This window comes from Otolemur garnettii, unplaced genomic scaffold (genome assembly GCF_000181295.1).
Source record: "Otolemur garnettii isolate 467f Iridium unplaced genomic scaffold, OtoGar3 scaffold00064, whole genome shotgun sequence".
Classification (NCBI taxonomy): domain Eukaryota; kingdom Metazoa; phylum Chordata; class Mammalia; order Primates; family Galagidae; genus Otolemur; species Otolemur garnettii.
This window is the reverse complement of record NW_003852459.1, coordinates 7,204,398-7,224,491: the sequence shown is the minus strand read 5'-3', so window position 1 is coordinate 7,224,491 and position 20,094 is coordinate 7,204,398. Positions and strand designations below refer to the sequence as shown.

The following is a 20,094-nucleotide window of genomic DNA, read 5'->3' as shown; positions in this document are numbered from 1 at the left end:
GTGATGCCATGGCACTCTACCCAGGGGGATAGCTTGAGGCTCTGTCTCAAAAAAAAAAAAAAAAAAAGAAATACTTTACTCAAAAATACTGACAGAGATATGAGGTGAGCACATACTGTTGGAAAATGTTACCAATATACTTTTTGGATACAAGAGTTGCTTAAACTTGTAAAAAATACAGCATCTGCAAAATGCAATAAAGCAATGCAATAAAAAGTATGCTTGTTAAGTGTGGTGTGAGAGTCAAATAAGCCTGAATGTGGACAAAGTGGAAGATTTTTAAAGTTTGAGAAATTTGAAAGTTTTTTACATTTAAAAATATGCATTTATTTTGATTCTAGAATAGTAAAATGATTAAATAATCTCTTTAAGCCAGTACTGTTTATGATAATTCATACTAAATTTTTTTTTTAAGGACTGAGAATTATTGAAATGAGCAGTCGTAAATCAAAAAGTAACAACTTAATTCATGTGGACTGCCTTTCACAGGTTAGTATATATTTGCATTAATATCAAGACTTGTTAAAATGAAAAAGTCATCAGAAAAATAGTCTTAATTTGAATTTTCTCGAAGCACTTAAGAATCACTTCTTCCATTCTTAGGCAACTTCAGCCATTTTAATTCATTGGAATATGAACTTTTAGACCTAATTTTTTATTAAATTTTGCAGCTACACATAAGCAAAATTTGATTTCCATTTCAATTAATATTATCCTCAGAGTATAAGTTTAATACTTTTTTTGCTAAATTTACTCATGTATTTTGTTCCCTTTGATGCTGTTATTTTATAAATGAAATTGTTTTTATTTTCATTCTGGTTAGTTCATTGTTAGTGTATAGAAATGCCATTGATTTTGTTTTTTGATCTTGTACCTTGCAGCCTTTTTTAACTCATCCTAATAGTTTTTGTAGTGTATTCCTTTGGATTTTCTATATCTACATCATGTCATCAGCAAATAGAGAAAGTTTTACTTTTTCTTTTCCAATGTGGATGCCTTTTTCTTCCTAAATTTCCCCGGCTTGAACCGTCAGTAAAATGTTGAATGGGAGTGGTGACATCAGTTACTCTTGTCTTGTTTTCCATTTTAGGGGAAACACAAAGTCTTTTACTGCCATGTATGATGTTAAATCTTAAAGTTATTTGTAGATGCCCTGTATCAGATTATAAAAGTTCTTTTATAGAATCCTAGTTTGTTTTGAGTATTTTTATAGTGATCTTTTAATATTGTCTTAAATTCATACCATATTCCCAGTGTTGAGCATATATACATCTGTGTCTCTCCTCCAAGAAGCTTATAGTCTAGAACAGCAGTGGTCCCTAACCTTGGTGCCAGGGACTGGTTTCATGGAAGACAATTTTTCCATGGACAGCAGCGGTGGCAGGAAGGGAGCGTTAGATTCTCTTAACAATAGGGTTTGTACTCCTATTAGAATCTAATGCCACATCTGATCTGACAGGAGGTGGAGCTCATGTGGTGATGGGAGCACTGGGGAACATGAAGCTTCACTTGCTGGCCTACCACTCACTTCTTGCTATGCAGCCTGGTTCCCAACAGGACATGGACCATTACTGGTTCATGGCCCGAAGGGCCTGGGAACTCCAGCAGAGAATGGCCATCATAGTTCTAAGCTGATTTTTTCATTTGACTGGCTTCACGTGAACTGCATTTTTTTTAATCAAAACTAAATGTTTATCATTTTATAAGACCGTGCTGTTCTGAAGGAAAATGTTTAATTCTCTTCCTCAAAAATTTTTTGGGACAGTCTCTTTCTCTCCCTTGCTAGTATGCACAATGTTGGCCTTGATCGTCTTGCCTCCAGAGTAGCTGGAACTATGTAGCCCAGTTGGCTATTTTTAGAGATAGGGTCTTGCTTTTGCTCAGTCTGGTCTCAAACACTTGAGCGCAAGCAGTCCACCCACCTTGGCCTTCCCAAGTGCTAAGATTACAGGCATGAGACAGTGCACCCAGCCCTCGAAAAACATTTTTAACTGAGTATAATTTACATGCTTTTACATGTAATGTGCACACATCTTCCATTTAAACTTGAATTAATATCTATACATGTATGAGGTCTGACAGTTAAGTTTGCAGACACATCTATGAAAAAATGCCACATACCCATTACTAAATGTCATGATGGTCACCCTGAAAGTATTCCCATTGGGAAGCTATGCACTGACTCCACCAGCACCTAGTACTGCAAAAAGGGCTTCAAAACACCTTTTCTAGGGTGAGTTCACGAACTTAATTGTCTGACCTCCATACAACAACAGCTCCAATGGCTATTCCAGAAAAAGAATCCCTAAATTGCTTTAAACGGCAGACTAGGTGCTGCATCCATGCGTGACTTCCCAGGGGAGTACTTCAAAGGTCACCAAATGAGGTATATAGCACTTTTTCTAGGATGAGTTCATGAATGTGATTGTCAGACCTCTACACTTATTTAACCTCTTTGTGAACCTTCTGACTATTCAGTGTAGCCTCTTTTTTTTTTTTTTGTCTTATGTATTATACACAGTTGTTGCCTCTCTGATAGATTTTATTGGGTTCTTTGTTTAAAGAAAGGATTGAGGTTTGTCATTGAATTTCTAGTGATCTCATTCAGGTAGAAGAATACACATTATGATTAGTTGAGTCTGTATATAGGCTCATTTAAGTGTTCTGCAGATATCAGCTATTAGCTGTATAAAATAACTATGTTTGTAACAGATAACAGGCCTACTGTAAAGATGTTATACCCATTTTATAGATAAATTAAAAATTAGAAAATACTTAACCTTTTAAAATTAACATAACTGTCTCCCTGGGACCAAGCCCTTTATTCTTTTCATTTCATCTATAACTGGTCAGTATGGATTGTTTTACCTCTAGTGAATAATTTTTTTAGCGTGAAGATTTATCTTTTGTGCGTGAAGGGTTAGTCTCCTGCTGTCAGTCTGGGAGAAGCAAATACTTTTAGAGGCTTTTTATTTCAACCCATGAGGCCAAATCTGAGACCACTTCCTGAGGTCTTTTTCCCTGAAAGACCTCTGTATTAACTGCAGATCCCACCTAAAAAGGGAATGGCTTTAAAGGCCCATCTTTTAAAAGACTGCTAGATCATCTCACATAATTTTTTACAACTAACTCTAAGACCCACATTCCAAGGGAAACTCAAAATATAAATCCTTTCAAATTTAAAAAATTTATTCTAGTGATTCCTTACTTTACAGTTTAAAGTAGTAGTAGTAGTAGTAGTTTCTATCATATAATTGAGCATTTGCTTATATGACACATTACTACTGTTTTGAAGTTTACTTGTTGAATTTATTATTTCCTTCCAGTTTATTTGCAGTGGTTTTTTTAGGAATGTTTCATGCATTTTTTTTAAGTAGTGCTAAGCTCTGAATCTAATAGGTTCTTAATAACTACATGAACTTTGAAACTTTGTTTTCCTCAGATTCTTGACTTTTATGATACATATAGATGGGTATGGTTTGAGCTGAGCCCGTTTAGATGTGTTAGTCTCTAGAGATTGTGTAGAACATGATAAGCATTATTAGTTTAGAATGCATTATTAGATTTCCTCCTGTCTTTGTTCCTTGGATGTCATGTTATACCAAGTAAAGTATATTCATTCATTCACATGCTTAAAACACCCTCAAGTTACTAATATAGCTAAAACTAAGTAATTCTCCCTCTTATTGAAACTTTTACAACTAAATTCTCTCATTCTTTCAATGGGATTTGAGATACATAAAACACCATTAATTGATAACTGATGAAAATGGTAGCAGAACTCTTGAGAACAAGTCTTTAGGGAAGTTTGAATTGATTCACTAATATCTACTTCTGACTACTATAAATGTACATCCATTTTTTATTACATGTGTAATATTTTTATTTACTTTTACCAGGTACAGAGAATTTTACGTGAAAGATTCTGTCATCAGAGTCCACATAATAACCTATATGGAGTACAAGTACAATACAAGTAAGTCTGGTTGTCCTCTTCTCTGTTATGAACCTACCTACAGATGCTCTCTAGGCTGTGAAAAAGTTATTGCATGCAAATTTCATCTTGAATAAGGCTAACAAACATTTTCTTCCTTTTTAAAAAATATTTCAGACTATTACAGGGAAACATTTTGGTTACATAATTAGCTTTTGTACATTTTAAGTCAAAGGTATATGTGCCCTTCACCCAGAATGGGTGCCTTGTACCAGTGAGGTGTGAATTTACCCAATCCCTCTATCCTTACTTGATTTCCACTGAATTTTACTCCCTTATTTGGACATAACATGTTGATAACTAGTTCCAATTTAATATTGAGTACATGCATTTATTTCTCCATTCTTGCAATACTTCACTATAACAAACACTTTAGAAGTAAAAATTTTGCTTTATGGGTAGAAATACTGAATGTCACAAAGAGGGAGTAGATACAGATATTTTCATAATGAAAAGCTTTTTAACTTGCAGTCTTGTTTTGTTTCTGTTATCTGACATTAAGAAGAAAATTCTGACCTTCTTGCCCTTAATACCTGGCAGCCAGCTGTGGAGTGAAAGTCCAGAGTGTTAGTAGAAAAGGAGCTATGAATGAAAAAATCCTAAGAGTTGCCACCATTGCTTCTGCTGCCATCATCAGAAAACCAGTGGTTAGGGCACCAGCCACATGCTCTGGGGCTGGTGGGTTCCAACCCAGGCCCAGGCCTGGTAAATAAAATAAATAAATAAATAAAAATAAACCCAGCATTTTCACTTGAGGTTTCCAAAGAATCAAATTAGCCTTTTTTTTTTTTTTTAAGAGCCTAAGTCAAGTATACACAGAGAACTTTCTGTGCGTATTTATTTCTTTATTTATTTTGAGACAGAGCTTCAAGCTGTCGCCCTGGGTAGAGTGCGGTGGCATCATAGCTCACGGCAATCTCCAACTCCTGGGCTTAAGCAATTCTCTTGCCTCAGCTTCCCAAGTAACTGGGACTACAGGCGCCTGCCACAAAGCCTAGCTATTTTTTTGTTGTAGTTGTCATTGTTCTTTGGCAGGCCTGGGCTGGATTTGAACCTGCCAGCTCTGGTGTATGTGGCTGGCAGCGCCTTAGCCGCTTGAGCTACAGGCGCTGAGCCTCTGTGCATATTTAAATTCAACTTTTCAAAAGTACTACCTAGCAAATTAAATTCTGGCCTATTTGTATCATTTTAGACACTTAATTGAACTGCTAAAAAGAACTGCTATCAATGGAGAAAGTAACTCTGTACTCATTATTGGACCCCGAGGATCAGGAAAGACTATGGTAAAAGCTGTTGATTTCCGGTATTTGGTAGTCACGTGATGATTCTTATTTTCCTTAATACTGAAAATGTATTTTATTTCATTATTTTGTTACTTACATATTGCCTTGGTTTTTTTTCTTTAAGTAGTAAAAGACTTACAAAAAGCCTTATAAAGTTAGGGTGATATCTTTTAGTTTGGCATATGTTTTTTCCCTTTTTCCTTTCAGTGATAAATTTTCAATTGATGTTAGTTTCATCATGGTTTTTTGTCATTGAAGAATGGGAGGGTGCCAATGAGGAAATTATTATTCGTCAAACATGTACTCTGTGCCTTTTTTATCTGTGTTGTTTCATTTATTCATTCTTTACATCAACCCTGCAAGATAGGTTTTGTCCCCTTTTTACAGATTAGGAAACTATCATACCATTCATTAATTTATTTTTCCATTTTTTTACTATTTATTGTTTCACCCTAACTATGTAATATTTTATATGTGCACACTCAAGTCTTCTACAATTCTCCTCTCTATAACATTTGCTTAGTTACCTCAAAAATATAGTCTTGCTTTATTCTTTTCTTCTTTTATTCTTGTTTAATTTCAGTCTTCATCTTTGATAATCATTTCTTTATTTTTAAGTTTTTATTTTTTTTTAAATTTTTGTATTTTGAGTGGTTTTTGGTTGGTTTTTACAAGAAGACTTTGTGACTAATATGCTTTTACACAATTAGAGTTTTTTAAATACATCAAAATTATTTTTCATAACATGACTGGTGGTTGAATTCTTGGGTCGGGTCAGTTTTTTCTCCCTTAGGAGTTACAAACACTCTTTCACTATGGGATCAAAGTTGAAAATGTCTTCATTAGAATACACCTAACCTATTAAGCATCATAGCTTAGCCTTGCCTACCTTAAACAGGCTGAAAACCCTTAACATTTGCCTATAGGCCTGTAGGTAGGCAAAATGGTCTGGCAGTCCAGTCCACTGTAGAGGGTCAGTTGTTTGCCCTCATGATCCCATGGCTGACTGGGAACTCGGCTTATTGCTGCTGCCTACCATCACATCACACGAGTGTTTTACCACTTTCTATTTAAGGTGAATTGCCTTTGTTCCATCTTAAATCAAAAATTCCTAAGTCAAACCATCATAAGTTGGGAACAGTCAATATATAGGTTTTACTTATTTGTGTTTTCTGGGGAAACTCTAAGGATAGACTTTTAAAAATATAATTAATGTGTCTATGTGAATCGGCTAGATTACACAATCATAACCCCAAAGATAAATGGCTTAGGGGTGTACAGATCATAATAAACATCAGACATTTAGCGTTGCACAGCATTGACAAATTGTCTTCCAGTATGGCTGTATCATTATTTCACATTCCCACCAGCAATGAATGAGAGTTCCTACTGCTCATCATTTTCACCAGATATTGGCATTGTCAGATTTTTAGATTTTAGCCATGCTGATAGTTCCGTAGTGGTATCTTGTTCTTGTTTACTTGTAGTTTCTCTAGTTACTTATGATGCTGAGCACCTTTCATGTGTTTATTTTTCATCTATATATCTTATTCCCATTTTTGTATTGAGATATTTTCTTATTGATAAGTTTTAAGAGTCCTTTATATTTTAGTTTTTCATTTGTGTTTTGCAAATATTTACTCCCAGTCTACATGTATAACTTGTTTTTCTATTCTATTAACAGTATCTTTGGTAGAGCAGAAGTTTTTGATTTTAATAAATTCTAATTTGTCAGTTTTTTCTGTGCTATCTTATGAGTTTGGTGTTGCATTAAAGCCATCACCTAACACACACAGTAATGTAGACTTTTTTCCTATGTATCTTCTAAAAGTTTTATAGTTAAGCATTTTACATTTAGGTCTGTGATTCATTTTAAGTTAATTTTTGTGAAAGGTGTAAAGTCTGTGTCTAGATTCAGTTTGATATGAATGTTCAATTGGAAGCACTTTTTTCTCCATTAAATTTCTTTGCTTCTGTGTCAGAGAGTAATTGGCTATACTTTCATGCCTCTATTTCTTTAAGTATTTGAGTGGCAGTGGCAGCTGGTGGGGTCTTCTGCTTATCTTTTTCTCAGAGTGAGAAGTTCTCCTGACTCTGGACAAATCTTATCTGGGCAGGGGATATGGAACTATAGATGGCAGATGTCTCAACTTGCCCTTCTGGACTTTAGTCACATGTACATCTGGGCTCCCTTGTTCTTTCCTTCAACACTACAGTCAAAGCCTGTCTATTATTGATTGCCTTCGTTCTTTATGGGGGGATTTGGATTGAGCACCAGCCATTTTTAATCAGCTACATTCCCTTTAGTTTTTCATGTTATAGCGACTTCTTGTAAACTTACTTGTTTTATTCTTTTACTCGAGTTTAAAGGAGATAGCATTAAGACAAAATATCTATTGGTTAATAAAATGGTTCATTTATTTTTGGCCACGCTGATGGTTTATTTACTTGTTTATTCTTAAACTGGATTTGTGTAAAGTCATTCTTCTAGAGTGACTTCACTGGAATCTGAGAATATTTACTACCTGGTTTTCCATTTTGATATAGTTCAATTTATTCCTGGCACACGATATTATTAAGAGGTTGAAGAGAGGAGGAGCATTGTTTGACCTGTGCCACTGTTGTAACGTGTTGTTATGTGTGAGATTATTCTGAGATTTAAAAACGATTGAATAAATTGTCAGATATAGCTTATTTTAGACTAGAACTGTCAATAGTATAATTATATAAAGTCAAATTTTAAAAAGTAAGATTAAAGTACATTTAAAATACTATCCTTAGCCAAACTATCTGAAATAGATAAACTCAAAAATCTACAGTTAATTCCGATAGTGTGGCTTATAGTATTGGAAACATTATATTACAAAAAATAAATATGACTTAAAGTGACTGTCTGCATTCTCCTATATGGAATTTACTTGTTGACAGACTTGCTCCTACTTGGTGAATGGGTTGTTTCCTCTAGTTACATATAGTTAATTTTGTGTTTGCTATGTAATATTTGGAAATGGCAATAGTTGATGAGCATAAAAAAATTCCTGAATGTTGGTAAGTATAAGTAAATTATCCTGGTATTTTTTTAAATTAATTTTTAGCTACCAATAATGTGGAAAGAACTTAACCAAATGAGGTATAATGTTAATAACAGCTAAATTTTTTAGTGTATAAAATGAATTTTCTAATATTTGAGAAGATGACAGTATATCCATAAAAAAACTAATTTATAATTAAAAGGTTGATTACATAGCTTATTATACAGTATACTTCAGCAATAATCAGTTTGGAACTAAATTATTATTTGAATATGAACTTGATAATACATTTAACTTATTGTTTCAGACCATGCACACCATATAAAAGAGTAGTAGGCTGATCCAAGCAAAGTATAATTTGGTATTTAAAGTATGTTTGTGGAAAGACAGCTTCAAACTTGTTATAACTTTATGCATATGTAAAATGACAATGTTATTGTAATAATATTCCCATTCTCTTCCAAAGACTTGAATGATTTTGAAAATTTATCAAAAGATAACATCCTTTATGAATTAGAAAGAAACGTAAATTCGAGAAAAATATAAATATAAGCAAACTTATCAAGAGATGAGGAAAGAATACTACAGATTATTAATATGAAGAAAAACATAGTAAAAACTCTATTTTGAGGAACCAAGTTTATATCATCTAGGGATATGCTCTTGTGATAGAGTCTGGCCTGATCAAAGGCAGACCCCTCGTTCAGATACTTCTTTAATGTCACTTCTCAGCTATAGCTAGTAGTATGACAGTGGAAATCGTGTGATTATTTCCATTTAAGAGAACCTAAGCTACCTATTATCTAAGGTAGAATTTGCTATGCAGATATACCAGAAAAAGCCATTATTTTCAAAATCTTTTTTGAAACCTAATAATTTAAAGTTATATCTGCTTTTTCTTTTTGTGCAGAAATGTTGCAGTGACATAAGTAGCATATTATAGATACAAATAAATGGTATTTTGCTTTTGAAAATAGTATACTAGTTGTCCCAGTGCTTTTGTTGAATAAGCCTTTTTATCAAAAACATAATTAGTTGAGATACCATGTGTACTAATATGTATATATATCCTCTTTCCTTGGACCATTTATTTTGTGATAGTACTCCTCTATTTTGATTTTGGAAGAATTAGTCCATCATTACCTTTCCTTGTAAAAAGAAATTTTGGCTTTTCTTAATTCTGTTCATTTTTAAATTTTCAAAACTGTACGCAGTGGTAATATAAAGAGATGTATATGATGTCACAGTACTAGTGATAGAATGTCATAAATTAAAAAAATGAAGAACATAAGTTGTGTAGAAACCTTTAAGATAATGTAGTACTTTCTGAATATAACCATAAATCTATTTTAGCAGTAATTATTATTAGTAAATTATTAGTATTAATAATTTATTTAACTTCCTTAATGAGGACTTTGCATACATAGCACCTAAAAGCATTATCTCCTTTTAGGTTAATCTTATGTTATTTCTTTTCTGATTTTCATTTCTTGATAACAAAGTAATTCACAATATTACATAGAAATTTAGATTTTGGGGGTAATCATTTATAATCATTTAGCATTGTTCTGTTATAAATTTTCTAAAAGCTTTTAATGGATTTTAATGACATTTAGTAAAATAAATATCATTAATATGATATTTAATATTAAATAAGTGTACTCTTAGAGAGTATACTGTGATATATTATACTGAGATAAGACGTTTATAAGGGGCCAAAGTTGAGTGTTATATGTAGAAAAAGTTTTTTTTTAACTTGAGAGTTATTTCAAAAGTTTTGGTAGATGATTAAAAGTATGATATCAACCTTGGTTCTCGTATCTTAGGAGTCTGAAATTACATTCTCTAGTTAATCCCTTCATCTGTAAAGAATTGAAAATTTATTTCTTAATTAAAATGTGTTTGCATTGTTTTTACTATTCATAGTTTAAAAAAGAAAATGGGCTTCTTTTTCTCTTTTAGCTATTATTCTTATTATAAACTTTTCATATTTATTCAGTTAATAAATCATGCTTTGAAAGAACTCATGGAAATAGAAGACGTGAGTGAAAACATACTACATGTTCACCTAAATGGTAAGTATGTCATTATTTTGACCCTGGGAGTGATATAAACTATGTGGGGTTTTTATGTTGTGAAACTAAATTTACTTTTGTGTTGTAAACCTGTATCAGTAGTTATATTTTGACAGCTAAATTCATGTTAATGTAAAGGCTGTTTTTTGTCTTTTCTTTTTAAGTAATCCTGTAACTCCATGGAAGATTAGTCTTTGATTCTATCAAAGGTCTTCATTGCTGAAATTTAAAAAGGAACTAATGTGAACCAATAAGGCTTTGACTTTTTTTTTGCAGTTAAAAGAACATTAGAAAATATACATAATTGGAAGATTATCACTGTATCAAATACGTATTTCATTTTAATTAAATACTTATAAATTGACTTTATTTCAGGCCTGCTGCAGATCAATGATAAAATTGCCCTAAAGGAAATTACAAGGCAGTTAAATCTGGAAAATGTAGTTGGAGATAAAGTTTTTGTAAGTATCACTTCAGTATCAATTATTTCATTAAGTAAACTTCAAAGTAAAGTCCTACTGGAATGTTTGAAGGGATTCAGAGATTCTGAATTGAAATATGCAAGATTCTTGTCTTAAAAACGGGTAGTATATTAGGATACATTTACTCATGATGTTTGGATCTTATTTTGTAATAGATTATACTAGCTATAAACAGCCAAGAAATCCAGGTTTATGTAGATATACTCTGAGGTTGTTCTTTTACCTGTAAAATAAATACTTTGATTCTCTATCCTCTGGAGATAGATGAACATATATATTTTAAATGTAGTATATTCTAGCAGTATAGTCTCTTCTGAGACTTGGGTGTCTTGGGCATATTGGAAAATGTGATGAATTTGAAACTATGGTAGGTGGGTTTCAGTCATACCTTACTTATAAGCATTTGACTACCTGGTAATTGTGGACTAATGAATGTACCTGAGTTTCAGATTCCTTGTATCTTACATGGACTTTATTTTATTGTACATACTTAAGGATTATTCTAAAAAATAAAGGAAACATTAATCATCATTTAGCTTTTAAAAAATACTTTCTTGATTGTAATGTGTTATTCAAATGTCACTTACGTTACTGTGTTTTCAGAAATTTATCCATACCTCATTATCATAGTAGCCTGGAGTCTAGGAACAGTTAACATCAAATAACATCAAAAACTTAATAGAAACAGATTAGAAATGTTTATTAAACTTTCTAACTAAAACAAAATTATTTAATTTTCAGCTGCCCTAATTTTCATAATGAAATTACCTATCTTCATACTGCTTATGGAATTGAAGTGGGCTACATATATTCCATATGTATTTTCTGGTAACCATTAACCATGAAATACTGTCACTGTAAATCTTTACTTAGCTACATGCCCTCTACCACAATGACACAGGCATAGTCATGTAAGCTTTTTAGCGTTTAGGAATTTTGTTCTTTAATAATTATCTCCTGAAAGTTGAGCCAAGCATATATTGTCTGCAGGTATTTGAAGTATAAATTCAAAATGCTCCTTCTATAAATCAACTATTCTGCTTCCTGTTTAGAACATAATATTGAAGATAGTGTGCTGTTAGGTCAAGGAGTTCCCTTCAAGTTGGCTCAGTTTGACTTGGTTTTATACTGATCTGTCCTAGATTTGGGTGAAATAATAAAAGGCACAGTTGTTTGTCATTTTGCCTTATTTACTATAACCATCAAGTACATATAGAAAGTAATAGTTTAATTGCTTCATTCTGTAAATTAGGAATCTTGAGTACTCGTGTAATTAGCTTGGCTATGATCAGAAAATTGCAGAGGCTAAACATACAGCCTAGGTTACTAGTATAATGTCAGGCATAGTAGTCCTTTAAACAAAAAAGACAAGCAACCTTGAGAACTGACCCTCGATTTCCCAAGAGATTGTTTCTTTGAGCCTATGTTTGTTATGTTAGGTTTTGTTATAGTAAATTATGTATAACACCTCTTGGCTTACCAACTTTGGGAATAGTATTAATATGGCAGCACACAGCCATCACAATATGTGGACATTCTTTAAAAACCTATTGCACTGTTTTATATTAGATCTCTCAATTGGGGAACAAACAAGTGGTTTTCTTTTCTCCTTTTTATCTCCTCAAATTTAAGCTATTTCTTTAAATTAAAAGATGTGAGTGAAATAAAAATTAATAACTTAACGAGATCTTTGCCCACAATCTGGAACATCTGGGATAATGCATCTACCAGTTTGTTAAATTTTATCTAGAATATTTCACATGTATCCAGAAATGTTTTGGCCGTATTTCAAGTAAACATATACAAACTTGACATGATATATACAAAATTTTCATTATATGTACTCTTGAATAAACAAACACTATTATAGTATCTTATATTTCAAGCAAGTTTTTTTCCATCTTTTCCTTTTGGATCTCGTTTAAATTCATGATCTTGTCTTAAGTGGTAATTTATAATACCACTGAGACTGGCAAGAGCCTTATGTATTTGAAGACACAAAGTGGAATACATTCCTAGGTCTGTAACTATTTATAATATAGCAGTTCTTCAAAACTATCTTCAGATAAATTTAATATTTGTACAGGTTTTTTCCAGAAATATAACATTTCATACATGACAGTAATAATTGCCATTTTCAGTGTTAGGCTGTCTCTACTTTTACATTTAAGTTTTAGATAGTAAATATAGATACTCACCTGAATTTGGCCAATGACTAATTACTAGAAAAAAACATGCAATGTCCATGTAAAGTCTGAGAATCAGGTAGCCTTCTTTTTTATTTCATTAAACTTCCAGTCATGTTATCTTTTTGTTATCCAGGGAAGCTTTGCTGAAAATCTTTCATTTCTTCTGGAAGCCTTAAAAAAAGGTAAATATTAATATATATAGCTGCATCAAAAGATATTTGTTTTAAGTTTCCTCTGGTTATAAAAGTAAAATATGCTTTTACCATAAAATCCTCATCTTCTCATATTATTCGGAAATATTAAAAAAGAATAAAATGATCTGTATAATCCCACCTCCCATTGCTATAATAATCATTATCTCAATTAACATTTGATTTATTATCTCCCTTTACCTGAAGCAGGTAATTAATATAGATTACAGATAGATCTGACTTCATTACAAATACAGAATCATTTTACCTATTTTATAATCAGTGTATTTTGATCTGTATTATTTTAATGATTATTACATTTTGTTTTATATAATTATATAATGTACTAATCAACACTTATGAACTTTCTAGTTTTTTATAATTAGGAAGAAAGGATTTGATGATCATATATTTCTTGGGATAAGCTTCAAGTGACAGAATTCTGGGTTAAAAGATGCCAGAAGAAGAGAAAACATGTAAAAGAGAAACTATTACCAAATTACTTCAAATATGTAAAAGAGAAAATATTACCTAACTACCCTAGCAGTTTCACTTTCTTAACATAGTTGAGAATACTTTTTTCTTTACAGCTTCAAAAACAATTATTACTAATTTTTATGTTGGAGAAAAATGTATCCAGAGAGTCATATTGCACATAGCTTCACGGTTGAAGTGCTAAAAATTGTGGTTCAAAGGAGTTAAGTGGATTTAAAGCAGTTTTGTTCGTTAATTAGTGACTCCTCTTATTATGTTTTAATCTCAAAGTGTTTTCATTCATAGGTGTTAAAAGCCTTTGTCAGTTTTGTCATGACTAGGAATTATATTTACATAATTATAAAAATAATGTCCAGTGATGTAAATGATTTCTTAAATGTTACGTCAACTCCTAGAGTGTAGTAACTAGAATAGCGAACTACTTGAGGGTAATAAAGGCTCTCTTTGTCCTGTGAATATTTTTTTCTATTGAATGAGTATATATGCCTCAGTAAATGTGCTTCCCAAGTAGTTTATCAATATGTTTTTTTAAGTGAGTTTTAAAGACTGAAATACAGTAAAGAGTTTGAAAATTTAGGAAAGGTTATAATTATTTATTAACATAAAACTCTTACAATATTTTATTGTAGGTGATCGGACAAGCAGTTGCCCAGTGATCTTCATACTAGATGAGTTTGATCTTTTTGCTCATCATAAAAACCAAACACTTCTCTATAATCTTTTTGACATTTCTCAGTCTGCACAAACCCCAGTAGCAATTGTTGGACTTACATGTAGATTGGTAAGTCTTTCTATTAAAAACATTATAATGTTATAATGTTCTATTAAAAACATTATAATATTTTAAAATGTGAACTTAATTATTAGCATAATTAGTCTTCGTTCACTTATTTAGTCATTTTTTTAGGCATCTTGTTTCATCAGTGTTTTCATGGGTATATATTTACCCTGCTTTTCAACTCAAATTGAAGAAAAGAGGAAAACAGTTAATTTACACATTTATAAACTAATAACTTCCTTCTTTTGAATAAAATCACTGAAGGAAAAAAATATGAAATCAGATTAATCTAACAAAAGTAGTAATTTCTACATTAGCAAATAAAGAGGGAGGTATTTTTTACAGATTAATAAAAGTTTCTGCTTTTATATAGAGGATTCTTGAATATTTTGAAAATGCTTGAAATCAACTTTAAATACTATTCCAACTTTCTAAATATTCAAGGTTCCAGAAATGGAAAAGACTCTTTTTATCAAGCAGTCACAGTAGACAAAGGCTTCTTGGTTCCTTAGGGTATTTTAGAAACAATTTTAACCATAATCTCAGTGTCACCATCACTTTGTGAAGGCTCTTTTAATGTTAAACCTTGTCCTTTTGGATAGTTACATAGGCCTTTTTGTGTTTATCTTCCTGTGTCATGACACAGTGGAAGGTCAAAAGGGGTAGCTGTCATGAGGATAAAGGACCAAGCAGGAAAAGAAACCTTGCATTATAACAGGAACTAATTCGTTCCTGAGAGAGAGAAAACTCACTTAGGTGAGATCGCACTAATCTATTGATGTGAGATCTGCCAACACCTTTCACTGTTGCACTGGCAATTAAAATTAAAATTCAATGTCAGTTTTAGTGGGGGCAGACCACATCCAAACCATATCAAAGAGTCACCTCTTTTCTCTTACTATGACTGCCAACTCTCCATAATTTTCTGCCATCCTTCTCCATCTGCCTCATTCTTAGAAGACTTCTGTCAAGTCCATTTACTTATTTTTCCTTCTACATCTCTTATTTCTTTTTCTAATACTTAAACTTTTCACTAAGTCATCTTCCAACAGTCTTCCTTTCAGTGCTATTTTTCTGTGGAATGGTTGCGTCTATTTTCTTTCATTGGTGCATTATAGCTTATGTATGGCTTCAGAATAAGCCTCACTCATAGACATATGGAGGGTACACATGTTAGAAAAAGTGCTTTGAAAGGTGGACTAACTAGGCTTTGGGGCCAATGCATAGCTTCCCAGAGGGAGTACTTTGAAGGTGATCATAGTGATATTCAGCAATGAGGTATGTAGCACTTTTTCTAGGACGAGTTTGTGCGCTTAATTGTCAGTCCTCTTCCTTCTTGCTTGCCAAAAGCAGCAGACTATCACAGGAATAAAAATGTACCTGCCTCCTTGCTTTAAAAAAATAAAAAAGCCATTTTCTTTTGGGTGGAAATCATAGTGGCAAATGTTACTGACCCAATGAAGGACCAAATGAAAATCTCAGGTCAGTAGCTTCTTAGTGGTGTTTCCAGATGCTTGTTATTCTTCTTTATATATAATTCTCTAATTGTATAGTTCTTTCGAATGTAATCATATCTCTATATACACGTTTATAGGGAGAGATGGAGCAGAGAGTTTGCCAGCAAGTAGCTTCTTCCCTAGTGGAAATAATTTTATTTTATTTTTATTTATTTAATTTTTAATTTAATTTATTTTTGAATTTTTAAATTTTTATTTATTTTTATTTTATATTTTTTTAACCCCACATTGCCAACTTATAATTATCCATCACTAAAACATCATGTACTTTCATCTCTTCATTCCCAAGTTCAGGCTCTTTATTATTGCTTGCATAGGGTGTTACTTTCACTACCTTTCTGCTACATAACTATATGAGTGACCAGAAAATAAATGTATAATATTCCTGTCTCCAAACATTATACCCTGCTCATTTAATTCTCGTGCTAGCACTGTTTTTTTTTTCTCACCTTACAATAAAAATATTCCAGGTTTTTTGCTCACCTTCCTTCATTGTACCTCAAGCTACTGATCTTTCCTGTCCTCTTTTCCAAACGAACCGTGATCCCATTTTGATCACCTGAATTTTTTCCTCTCTATCTAGGTTGTAGATGTTATGAGGATATTTTTATTTCTAGGTCTTAACCACACCCCCTTTTAAGAAACTTTATTATAAAAAATAATAATAAAATGAGCCTTGATTCTCCTTCTGAATACTCATTGCCTAGCTTCAGCAATTTTGTTGATCCTCTAACATCTTCTCTATTGTTTTAAAGCAAAACCCAAACATTATGTCATTTTATCAGTGTTCAAGAATGTATTTTGAAAAGATAAGCACTCTTAATACTTTTTTGTAATATAACTGTTAGACCTTAAAAATTAGAAATAATTCCTTAATCAAATACTATGTCACTTCATATTTAGGTGTGGAATCTTTTTATAAGAGCTTTACTAAGATATAATTTATATGTATATAATTTACTCATTTAAACTATATAATTCACTGGGGTTTTTTGTGTGTATTCACAGAGTTGTACCTTAATCACCATAGTCAATATAAGAGCCCCATATCCTTTAGACCAGAGGTCCTCAAACTTTTTAAACAGGGGGCCAGTTCACTGTCCCTCAAACCGTTGGAAGGCCAGACTGCAGGCCCCAGGACGAGTTGGCTGCTAAGCAGGACAGACAGTGGTGGCAAAAACACCCAGCAGACCAGATAAATGTCCTAGGCCGCCGCATGTGGCCCGCAGGCAGTAGTTTGAGGACGCCTGCTTTAGAGGAATTCCCCACCACCCCATTCCTTCCTCAGCCCTAGGCAACCACTAATCTTTCTGTCTGTGTGATTTGCCTCTTTTGGACGTTTCATAGAAAGTGAATCATATAACTGTCTTTCATGACTGGCTTCTTTATCTTAGGGTAATGTTTGTGTAGTTGATCTATATTATAGCATATATGAGTTCTTCATTTTTCTTTATTGCCAGATAATAAAACATTATACAGATATACCATACTTGTTTTATCCATTTACCAGTTGATGGACATTTGAGTTGTTTACATTTTTTTTTTTTTTTAGCTGTTTGAATAATGCTGCTGCAAATATTGATGTACACTTCAGGACATAGAATTTCATTTCTCTTGATTGTATATCCATGAGTATAACTGTTAGGTCATTCTGGTGACTCTGTGTACCATAACATCTTCTGAAAGATTGCTCAAATTCAGTATTAAAAAGAGATTTAAGAATGATAACTTCTATAAATATCTGCCTATGTGAGTTAAGAAGACTATTTTTACCTATTGTGCTTTTGATATCTGGGATGGGGTAGTTTAAATATATATCACCTTGTGGAAGTATTTCTTTCTTTCATTGAAGAAAACTTTGTATTCCTTACAAGTAGTACATATTCATTATCTTTTCATTTCTGGTATTCTTTAACACTAAACTTTTAAGGAAAAATAACACAAACACAAGTAGTTTCTAAAAACATCACAATAAAAAAATCCAAAAGAAAACAATCCGGCATTATGGCAGGCACCTATAGTCCCAGCTATGATGGGAGGCTAAAGCAAGAGAATCACTTTAAGCCCAAGTGTTTGAGGTTGCTGTGAGCTGTGACATCATGGCACTGTACTGAGGGCGACATAGTGAGACTCTGTCTCAAAAAACCCAAAAAGTGAATACTTAACCAATTTCATGCTGTATTTCTGCCAATTTTCTTCTCTGTTCTTCCTGTAGTTTCTGTGTTCTCTTCTGCCCATCACGATTCAGTTTAAATTTGTAGTTTAGCAAAATGAACTTTCCTCCATTACGCATCCTGTTTCTTGATTCTTTGTTACATAAAACCATGAAGAAGTTTATATTTTGTAGTATCAGTGCAATTTATTATCATTTTTTATGTGAATTCTTCATAGAATGTACAAAATTTCTTATTGAAGGTCTTGATGTTTTTGTGATATGTAACTTCAGTAATATCAGAATGTAACAGATTAACTGAGAATAACATACCTGGAAAAAGGCATGATGTCACCAACCTTACAGATGCCTAGAAGGGGATTAGAGTGTGTAAAAACTTTTAAATGCTCGATTTTGTGTATAGAATAGGCATTAGTAATTATAGGCGTTAGTTTACTTACATTTCAAACATTGGTAAAAAACTTTTTCAACATGCATCTTACAGGAATTTTCTATTGCTTTTAAGGATATTTTGGAACTCTTAGAAAAAAGAGTGAAGTCACGATTTTCTCACCGGCAGATCCACTTAATGAATTCATTTGGTTTTCCACAGTATGTTAAAATATTTAAAGAACAATTATCTCTACCTGCAGAATTTCCAGAAAAGCTTTTTGCTGAGAAATGGAATGAAAATGTTCAGGTACTTAAAGGAAAAAAAATGTTGAAGTAATTATGTGTCTTTACTATATGACTTAAAGCCATTACAATTTAAAATTTAAATTACCACAAACTTTCTAAAGTTGCTGTGATATAAAACTATAAGAATGCAAATTATACTGGGGGAGGGGTTCTTCTTTGAAAAGACAGTTGAAATGCCCTTATCTCCTAAATTCTCTCTTTCAACAGAACATAAGCATTAGGACTTTAACTGTCAGTAGTTACATGTCAACTTTGGTAAGGTTTTTGTTTTCTCTACATGTGGTTTATCTTTTAGATAATTTTATTAATGAATTTTCATAATTTAAATTTTATTTTCTATATTTTACAAGTTTAGCAGTATACTTTTTTCCCAATTTTCGTACTTGAGCTCTTATCTCATTGAGTCAAGAGGCAATCTGGGCTATAACAGTTCTGGCTGTGTTTTCTACATTGCTGAATCCTATCTAGAGGGAGGGAGTACTAGGAGACCTGAGGGACCTACATACAAAAAGTAGGTTCACATGTTTTAAAAATTTCCTAAATCTTTTAGACTCTGTAAATTTGCCTGCATTTAGGTTGAACAACCTTGCTTTTCAGCACACTAGCATCAGTTTAATCTCATGTTGCCAAGTTTCAGCTGGTAGGGAGAAAGGGGGACTGTATTTGTTAGTGGGAGTTTAATAACATAATTAAAAAACAATGTTGTTACTGAATAAGTCCCTTACTGAATCTTTAAAATATGTGTATGGGCCTTTTGAGAGTGGAAAATAATACAGAGTTGTTCGTTCTGAATGAATTGGGGAAAATAGAGCTCTAATGTTAATATACTAAGAAGTGTGAATAACTAGGTCTCTCAAGAGAATTTCATAGTCTATATCTAAAAAAGATTATGTTAAAGAAATAATAGGTTATATTTTTTACCATAAACTCTTAAAACCAACACTAAAAGTGTAAAGTTGCATTTATTTTGTCCCTTAAATGATTTTTGTTTTGGTTATAAAATGTCTGTTCCTATAAGCACTACTAATTTTAACATATTTGATTTTTTAAATAAAAATTTATTGAACTAAATTTAATTAGTACACAAGAATACATGATAAAGAATGGAAGCTTTCCTTATATCCCTGCTATTCTCCTTCCTTTTACTGTAGAATATAATTATTCTTTTTATAATATTGCAAAGTTTACATAAATAGTAAATTTGTTC

The 20,094-nt window shown here is 32.2% G+C and overlaps 1 protein-coding gene across 2 annotated transcripts in view; it reads left to right on the top strand.

Annotated features, from left to right (window-relative positions):
- The window catches only part of ORC4 (origin recognition complex subunit 4), a 77,152-nt gene that overhangs the window by 45,178 nt on the left and 11,880 nt on the right, over positions 1–20,094 (top strand). The window contains exons 2-9 of one of the 2 annotated variants that reach the window (XM_003793008.3): positions 416–489; positions 3,900–3,976; positions 5,187–5,277; positions 10,309–10,384; positions 10,760–10,845; positions 13,189–13,237; positions 14,371–14,522; positions 18,715–18,888. In XM_003793008.3, coding sequence (XP_003793056.1) covers positions 433–489; positions 3,900–3,976; positions 5,187–5,277; positions 10,309–10,384; positions 10,760–10,845; positions 13,189–13,237; positions 14,371–14,522; positions 18,715–18,888 — 762 coding nt within the window. In that variant the 5' untranslated portion in view covers positions 416–432. The remainder of the gene's footprint in view (positions 1–415; positions 490–3,899; positions 3,977–5,186; positions 5,278–10,308; positions 10,385–10,759; positions 10,846–13,188; positions 13,238–14,370; positions 14,523–18,714; positions 18,889–20,094) is intronic. The other variant, XM_023515038.1, reaches the window with a different exon arrangement.